This window comes from Opisthorchis viverrini (assembly GCF_000715545.1).
Source record: "Opisthorchis viverrini unplaced genomic scaffold opera_v5_624, whole genome shotgun sequence".
Lineage (NCBI taxonomy): Eukaryota > Metazoa > Platyhelminthes > Trematoda > Opisthorchiida > Opisthorchiidae > Opisthorchis > Opisthorchis viverrini.
The window spans coordinates 78,282-87,321 of NW_008752294.1; the positions used below are offsets into that span (position 1 = coordinate 78,282).

At 46.1% G+C, this 9,040-nt stretch overlaps 2 protein-coding genes across 2 annotated transcripts in view; one reads left to right on the forward strand and one right to left on the reverse strand.

The window, feature by feature from the left end:
• The window catches only part of T265_11884 (hypothetical protein), a gene marked incomplete at both ends in the record, with an annotated part of 59,849 nt that overhangs the window by 20,247 nt on the left and 30,562 nt on the right, over positions 1-9,040 (forward strand). Inside the window, one exon of the mRNA XM_009178696.1 lies at positions 4,570-4,664. Coding sequence (XP_009176960.1) covers positions 4,570-4,664 — 95 coding nt within the window. The remainder of the gene's footprint in view (positions 1-4,569; positions 4,665-9,040) is intronic.
• Positions 1-9,040, reverse strand: part of T265_11883 (hypothetical protein) — a gene marked incomplete at both ends in the record, with an annotated part of 33,601 nt that overhangs the window by 17,045 nt on the left and 7,516 nt on the right. The gene's annotated exons all lie outside the window — the stretch shown is intronic.

The following is a 9,040-nucleotide window of genomic DNA, read 5'->3' on the forward strand; positions in this document are numbered from 1 at the left end:
CCATCCCCAAACTAATTGTCCCAGCACCCTTGGACGAACACAGGTGAACGAAATCTGTGAACGACCCCAAGAGGAATTTTCCATTAAGGTGTCCTAGACTGAAGAAGCAGGGACGAAAATATTCCGGGTTCATCATAAAGACGCCCCCCCCCCTGATCACGTCACTAGTCATAAGGAATCTCACGGATTGGTTCCCTGACTGCCTTAAAAACCCAATCAACCTAGTTACTTACTCACTTGGCCTGACGAAGCTTTTGTGTCAAAAGCGAAACGTTGCCCAGCAATAAATCCACCGATTGTTTACCAAACCCCTCTGAAACGATAGGTTCCCAGCTGTTCTCCTATTCGGGCGAGATATTTCAAGTGGTTATGGCGCGAATTTACTGACTGGAAGGTCCCTGGCTCAAACCCGACCTCTGCCCCTCGACTTCTCTCTAAGCTAGGGCAACCTGGCAGTATCCCAGCCTTCGTGCTTCCTTCTCGTGGCATGGCAGCTAGGCACCGAAATGGTGTCAAAGCTGAATGGCACTATGTATATATAGTCAGTTTGCTTACATCATTTACTCAACTTGTGAATTGATCTCCGGCGGTCTCACTGTTTGTTCTTCACCAAACTAATCAAAGTTGTGAATCTCATGAGGGAAGGCAGAGCGCTGATTACGAGCACACGGTATGACAAAAAACGTCGAAAAATAATAGGACAAAGGCTCAGAAGTTCAGAGAAACATGGGTTTTGCGCGGAAGTGGCTCCCTCCCGACCAGACAGAGCAGTATCTGATCGTCTCACTGCGCTTGAAGAAAAATGCAAGTAGTTTGCTACGAACCCCTTTTTCGTGCATTGCCGGTACGTCATTTGTTCCGATTTAAAATACCTGTAAAATGATCCCCCTACCCGTGCTGGTCAACATGTTGGCACATTAGTCATTGTCCACACCCTTGTGGTCGCACACCACCCAAGAGTGAAAGAATGTATGCCGATGACGTGCTGCTCAAAACTGGATGAAACTGACCCAATGAGTTGAAATTCAGGTGTTTTCCATGCTTGCATCATCAGAATAATCGATTCGCATGTTCACAGAGGGTACTTGATGGCAATCCTCATGTCATGCAACACGAAACCGAAGATAACTCGGGTGCCCTACACAGTGACACCGATTCGAGGAGCCGTTCTCCAGCCAATCAGCAGAGCTGTCAACTGCAACCACACTCTGATTTCGATTCCCTACTCAGCTGCGTTCGTTTGTTTTATTCAGTAATGCGATTTAAAACGATCGGCACCTGTGAACAGGCAAAAATCGGTCGACTCAAAGTGCCGTAGAGCTGGTCACATAGTGGACCGATCACGAGCGAGTTTATTCGGACGTCCCATGAAACTTACAAATAACGGCGGACAATATCTTCTCTAGCGTAACGAAAGGCCCACGGTTTTGCATCGTTCCCCTGGTGTGGATCGGATTCTGGGAACACTACAATAATTGGTTTGCAGTCGAAAAATTGAATTGGCGTGGCTTCATGAAACTTGGTGGGCATTCAGGTGAAAAGCGCTTCACGTCACGTCTACGAGTTCCCCAGAAAGCAACTGTCATGTAGAATAGTGTTTAGGGAAACACTGTGTGGTCTTCCCTGGGGACAACAGGGCTCATCAGTCCCTTTTGAGTGGCTTGGCATTTCGCCCCTTAATCCAGTGGTAAGGTTCGCGGGACCGAGACAACTTCGTTTTTTTCACAGGAAAGTGAGTCCCTGCGCTCACTAGGAAATGAAGACTTCTTAGCCTATCAGATTTTTTCCGGTTCAGCTGGCACCAGTAGAAACAGTTCACGTGATTGTTTCCGTATCTCTGTTACTTATTTGTTAAGTCTTCCAATGTTTGCAGCGTCCACTCAAGTTGGTGTGCAAATTTCATCGCACCTCGAGCAACTAAATTTACGTTGTGCAGTTACGGCAGGCGGTTAGAGGCGTCGTTGTTGAGGGGTTGTCTTATATCCGAATATATTGCCCGTGATTGGAGTACTGCCGCTGTGGAGCACAAGTTTAACTAGAGACTTCTTGAGTGGTGAGTCACTGTGGAGTCCAAGCCTCAGTATCTACGGTTTGAGGTAGCTTCACGGTAGCGCAGCTGTAGACATACACGAGGTGTCATAGATTCTACCCCAGTCCACCCACGTTGTGTGCCCTTGGGTCGTAGTTAGGGTCTCCACATTAGGCACAACGAACTACTAGTAAGGTCCCTGAAAAACTCTTTGGTATCCCACTACTGATTTTGCCCTTTTTGGTGCTCGTCAGGTAGACATGGTCGCCGAAATTTTGCCAAATCCATGTCATACGAGAACTCCTAATTGGACGCAATTTGCGGAACATATTCGTGAGCCAACCTTGTTTTAACGTGAGACTCAACTTAATCCCTCATTTACGATATTCTCCAGCCAACTGTGTTGCACAAAGGCCGCTTTAATGTGTGTGTCTCGCCACGTGCGTGCAACTCAGTGTTCTAATAGGGTTGATGGGGCTTCGGGATCTATGCCAATGAGACCCGAGTGGAGCGAAGCCGGTATTAGGCTGTGGAAGAGTTTTCAGCAACCTCGTAAGTAGCATTGCTTCAAGATAGTGCACCCCGACTTCTCAAATGTTGTGTCGACTGCAGTATGTGACAGCACACTCATTTGAAACTTGTGCATTTCCCAGAAAGTGTGGAAATGATGTGCACTGGTTTCGTTCAATTGCTCGGCATATGTAACCACAACTTCGCTCGGTGTTACTGCACCCGGTGATGGATGTCTGGCGAAACTCATTCACATGAGACATCGATGAAGTTTGCTGTGTGTGTGTCTGCGGGTGTCAAGACAAGCCAGAGACAAGAGAAAAGACGAAAACGTAGCTTTTGTTGACGCAATACACTAGTCATAAGGTTGCTGAAAACAACGTAAATGAGAGATTCACCTGGGTTCCAGGTGAGTCTCCCGCAAAACCAAATTTGTTGGCAAATGAGTGTGGAATTATTCTTCCAGTCCTGTACACTTCATTGTACCGAAACAGAAAACACCTTGACTCCAGAGCTTATATGAACACAAACGCTGTGAGACCTGTTGGTGTATGGAGACCTTGAAATGGACTTACACAGCCATCTTGCGCCAAACGACCAAGCATTATCCTCAAGCAGTCTGCATATTTTCCAATGCAGCTTGGTGAGTTCCAGACGTCTTTATGGCGTGAGGAGGACCTCACACACAGTTGCTACGATAGGAACGGCGTTCAGCCACTCCCCCTTCCGGAAATCTCATCTCAGAAACGAGTAGTAATGTGGCTTTCTCGTTGTTACTTTACCCTACTTTGTCACGACAGGGTAATTTGTTTCGGACGATTTCTCGCTTGTGTTCTAAGAAACTTGAAACTCATCCATCCTAACCCGTTCGAGATCGCCCTGAGACTATGGATTGAGCTGCTCACTGAGGGATTCGTGACTTTTCGTTTGCTTTCATCTGAGTCATCGTGCTCTCTTCAGCGAACGCATGTACACATGCGAATCTAAACCTTCTTTTCCCCTGCTCATTTCATTTATCCGGCTTAGGATTGGATCTCTCAGTGGATTTTTGTCAGCCCTGAGGAGTCAAATTTGGTGTACGGACTGCCATTCAGAGTTGTTTTTGTTGTTTTCATGCCAATCTTGGGAGTTTGTTTTACCACAGGGTTTGTCTTGGAACTCTGCTACAGGGTTGCTTGCCACTACAGGAAACCTAATTCTTACTGTTTAAGTTTCTGACCAATCTAATTTCGCCTGCCGCTTGCATGTGGGAGTTTAACCAGACAGTTGTCTGACTTACGTGATTGTTGGATAGCTTGAACTTTGACACTTTTGTACGTCATATTCTTAAGGATGTATAGTTTACTTTGCGCTGTTTTTTGGGGAAATGAGCCGATGAAGTATTTCGGAAAGAGAGCCACCCCCCAAGTACGACTCCTTTTTTTACTGGAAACCCTGTTCCTTATAATAGAAGACTGAAGTTTTGCGCCTGCGAGTTTCTGGATAACTGTGATCATCTGTTCCCTTTGGATGCACCACACAGAACCTACTCATTCCGGATGCACTGTGTACGTTTATTCAATCCACAAACGATACGGCTATTGGACCGCATATCGTCCAGCTGTAGCACCCTTTCGGCGCCTAGCTGCCATGCCACCCGAAGAAGGCACGAGGGCTGGGGTACTGCCAGGTTACCCAAGCCTAGACAGGGGAAGTCGAGTGGCAGAGTTCGAGTTCGAACCACGGACCTTCCGGTCGGTGAATTCGCGCTCCTACCACTTGAGTCATCTCGCCCCGCATGGGAAACCAGATGCTCTGTATCCCGTCCTCTGGTTATCTGTGACAGACTAATTTGGCAGTCCCGCTGTCTTGTGACGAAGTATGGTGAAGTGTAGGTGGATCATAGGTTTTTGTGTCGTGATCATCATCTGGATTTCATTAGATTATAGTGGAGTACAAACATCTCATTACATAACTCTCTTCATCGATAGGCAGAGTGTCTCGCGTGCAATCTTTTGCATTTGTTTATTTTCTTCTACCCTGTCCTCAAGGTCGCCGGAGTGGTGCTTCACTCTCCGTTTATGTCTGGTTTGCGTGTCGTCTGTCCCGGAACCACCAGGCGGTTTTGTTTCGATCCATTCACAAAGTAAGTCGCACTTTACTGTGAGGGCGTCTGGTCTGTTTTTGTTATTGCTCGTAACATAGTTTTTTTCATATGATTATCACATCTTGAATTTGAATGATCTCTTCAGTAAGACTAATGTCTGACACCGGTGTTTTACGGTCGCAAGTCCGATCCATTCGACGAATGTATGGACCAACCAACAAGGCGATCAGCTGACGCCCTTGTCAGCCCACACAGACTGCCAAATGTTGACTGATCAGACAGACTGTTGAAGGTAGGTGGTGTCAAACCTTGTTTCTCTTGTGCTTGTGATTCCGATCACCTTGCTCGTGCAGGACGAAGGTCACCCACATCTGGTTGTCGCTCAGAAGAAACACTCTTAGTTTACTTGGTAAACAAAATAGCTGACTAGCATCTCTTATCATCATTTGTGCCCGAGGACTGCTTCTGTCTCGTTTTCCAAAATGACTTCTTTGGAATTTCCATTCACTTGCGAATGCAGTCGATATTGAAATAAGTATCGATTGACGATCAGCGATAAACAACTAGTGATTTTTTTGCCGTAGGTCCAATTGGTTTTAAGGTGGTACCAGTCAAACCTTGTTTCTCTTGTGCTTGTGATTCCGATCACCTTGCTCGTGCAGGACGAAGGTCACCCACATCTGGTTGTCGCTCAGAAGAAACACTCTTAGTTTACTTGGTAAACAAAATAGCTGACTAGCATCTCTTATCATCATTTGTGCCCGAGGACTGCTTCTGTCTCGTTTTCCAAAATGACTTCTTTGGAATTTCCATTCACTTGCGAATGCAGTCGATATTGAAATAAGTATCGATTGACGATCAGCGATAAACAACTAGTGATTTTTTTGCCGTAGGTCCAATTGGTTTTCAACTTACACGCGCAGCCCCTTTCAGGGTCAGCCAAACAATGACACAGGCAGCACGTGAAATCTTTTTCACAAATTTCGCAAACACCTACAACTAACCAAAGTGGTGAGATGGCCCAAGTGGTTAGAGCGCGCGAATTCACTGACCGGAAGGTCTGTGGTTCGAACCCGATATCTGCCTGTCGAATTCCCCTGTCTAGGCTTGGACAACCTGGCAGTATCCCAGCCTGACATGGTAGTTGGGCACCGGAAGGGTGCTTCAGCTGAACGACAACTGATCAAAAAACGTCCAGTAGGTTTCAGGCGTCCGTGCGGCTACCTGAACCGGAAGTCCTGACAGGCAAGTTGATTGATCAACGATTACTGACTCGTCGTTCGAGGCGTCAGGCAAGTCAGTCCCATCGTTTAAGCGTGAACACGTTTGCCTATTCAGACGTGAAAATTCACATGGGTCCAGTATGTGATGGTGGATGTCAGGTGTGCAGGGTTCCAACCCCGTCACGGCCATCGGATATGCACTGAACTTTAATAAGAGCGAAACTCGAGTCCAGTGCTTCCTCCCCTTGGCTTGGACTCACCAAAATAATTGCGCCAGGAGAGGTGAGCGAGAATAACCTGAATGTGAATTTTACAGATCCGACAACGACCTACAAATTGAAAGATCGTTTCATTCCATATGCTCTCTCCATTGACGTTTGAGATATCACTGGTTCAAGCCAACAATTGACGCCTGTCAAAAAACTATCATGATAGGTGATACCTGCCTTGAAATACTGAAGAGGTCTCTGTTTGTTACATTCTGAAGTTGGACTCGTCACTCATGCGTAAATCAATAGTACATTGTCTGCTCCTTGGAATTTTCCGCCTTTACTCGTCTAGGTGAGTGATTCCCATCCATCGATTTGTGGTCAGAAACAACTGGGAGCTTTTCATCCTGTCTTAAGCCTGTCAATGGCAATATGTTTGTAAACCACACGTTCTTAACAGTACTTATAACCATTGTTTCCGCTTCATGTTGCGTGCTTTCCTTGAGTCAGATAATGATAACGGCGTAGGGAATTCCACGATCGAAAAGACCCAGAAATCTCGAAAAGTCCCTGTTCACGCAGAAACCGTGACAAGCAGTCAGTCACGCAACTCGTCTGAAGAACGAGAAACTGGTAGGATAGAACGACCGACTAATATCGCGCATTCAGGCCCAACTTGAAATGAGGCCTGGTTGTGTTGTCCTGTATTTTACGAGTTCATCCTCCAGTGCGACAAAATTCGATCATGCGTCAGGTCAATCATCCAAGCGAGTACGTCAGATCTGTTGGTGATGTTATCTGGTGTCCTCAGTAAGTGTGATTTGAGGACCGTTCTTCACTATAAAGGTGTCTATCTTCTTCAGTTGTACGTCTACTTGCTAGTTACCTATAGGGTTTACTTTGGGGAAGTTAGGTCTTTTGATCCTTTTCCCGAAATGGGCTTTGTTGAGCATCCTGGGTTTTGTGTGATGAACCCAAAAAATTTTTGACTTGATGTGCACTTCTATTCTGAAAATTCAAATGGGCTCCTTCTGCGGTTTGCTTTTATTATTACTGACGGTCGTTCAGCTTTAATGCCCTTTCGGTGCCTAACTGCCATGCTCTCCAAAGGAAGCACGAGGTCTGAGATCAAGCCCAAGCTTAGACAGGGGAAGTCGAGAGGCAGAGGTTGGGTTCGAACCACTGACCTTCCGGTCAGTAAATTCGCGCTATAGTTAACGAAATCGTGAACTCCCTAAAGGAGTGACACCACATAGGTAGGAAGCTGTGGGAAGGGGCTTGAATTACGGTGGAAGGGAGAAAGCCCAACCGGAGGCTTGTTTGGACGATAAAACAACATAAATATATGCGTGGAATAACATGAACCTCGAGATAAAGTGATGTGGACGTAAACTGGGCCTTTGTGGCTGGATAAACAAAAACAGGTTGCGTGGTTGGAAGATACTTTCAGCTGGTTCTTACCGTGAGCTGACTATCTTGGGGAATGGCATCTCTTTGAAGAGATTAATGCGGGAATTATTCTACTCGGTTAATGTCTTTTTTTAGCCACAGTATATCGTGATGTAAAGCGGTAATGCCCCAGCTCAGTTCTCCGTCTGAACTTCCCAAGCTAGCCTTTCATCAAAGGAACCATCAGAGGTGCGCAACGTGTATCAGGTGCCAAAACCAGGCCGAAAAAACACGTGAACAGACCGCCATATTTACAGTTCGTGGAACGATACATACTGTGAATGCCAACGCATTCTGGACACGCCATTGACGGATACTGAATCGTGATTGGCTGTTAGGCTCAGACTTTCGGCCAATCAGAACTCGCCTTGATACCGTATCCGGCATGCGGCACAATCTTCTGGCTAACGACGTAAGGGTTAGGATTCTTGGCTTTAGCACAACCTAACTGCAAGTGGTTTTGGTGCAGGGTTTCGCCTAACACCAGGATTTTCTGTATATGCCAGAACGTCGTTAGTCCCAGAACTTTCCATCACAGCGAACATATGAGCCTCGCATAGTGTTGTTCAGATTGGATGAAGAAATCCACTGCGTACACACAGAGAAAATAATCGGCTCTGTTAGAACGGCAAGAATCCGGTCAGTAAATTGCTATTATCTAGGCCATCGAATCAGTAACTTTGGACAAAAGCCAATCAAACACGCGTTTGGTGTTGTCTGTGTTCATTTGCAAAACGGTTTTGCGCTGACCGGATGTGTATGTCATAAGAAATTGAAAGTGAATTCCCAAGATAATTGTACATGATGGGTCTGATTTCTAGTCATTGGTGCAGAAGACCTAATGAGGCAATAACGATGCTTAGGATAGATCTTGTCTCAGTATTTCGGTGGCTTGTGGATAGATCTGTCTCAGTACTTCGGTGGCTTGTTCAAGCTCTTCATGATGACTCTAATCTGCTCGCAGCTCAAAAACGGACCAACGTTTAAACCTTGAAAAAAATCCAAAAGCATATGTTGACGGAGTGCATCCACAAGACTTTGATCCAGTTCAAAGGTCCAAGCAATGCTGCTTGCAACCCAACGCACTGAGGATGTCTTCTCGAATGGTGACGGAACGTTTGCAAGTCGATTTTCAGCTTAGACTAACAGATCAAACGCCACCTGACCAACTAACAAGGAATACACCGAAATTCCACCACCTTATCAATATGGATCTCTAGTTCATAAAGGATACATCTCACAAGGCTGCTGAAAATTCGCCGACAGCCCACCACCGGTTTCGCTCTTCTTGGGGCTCATCAGGTAGGCGCAGCCCCCGAGTTTCCGTCAACCTTATCGTTCTACTTGAACCCAAATTGGGCTGTTTTCGAGAAATACACTCATTTTCAAATCAATTTGGTTTTCACGAGAAACTCAACTGACTCCCTCGTTTATGATGTTCACGTAGGACATAAGGTTGACGGAAACTCAGAGACTGCGCCTACCTGATGGCCCGGAAAAAGGGAGAGACCGGTCGTGGGCTGTCGAAGAGTTT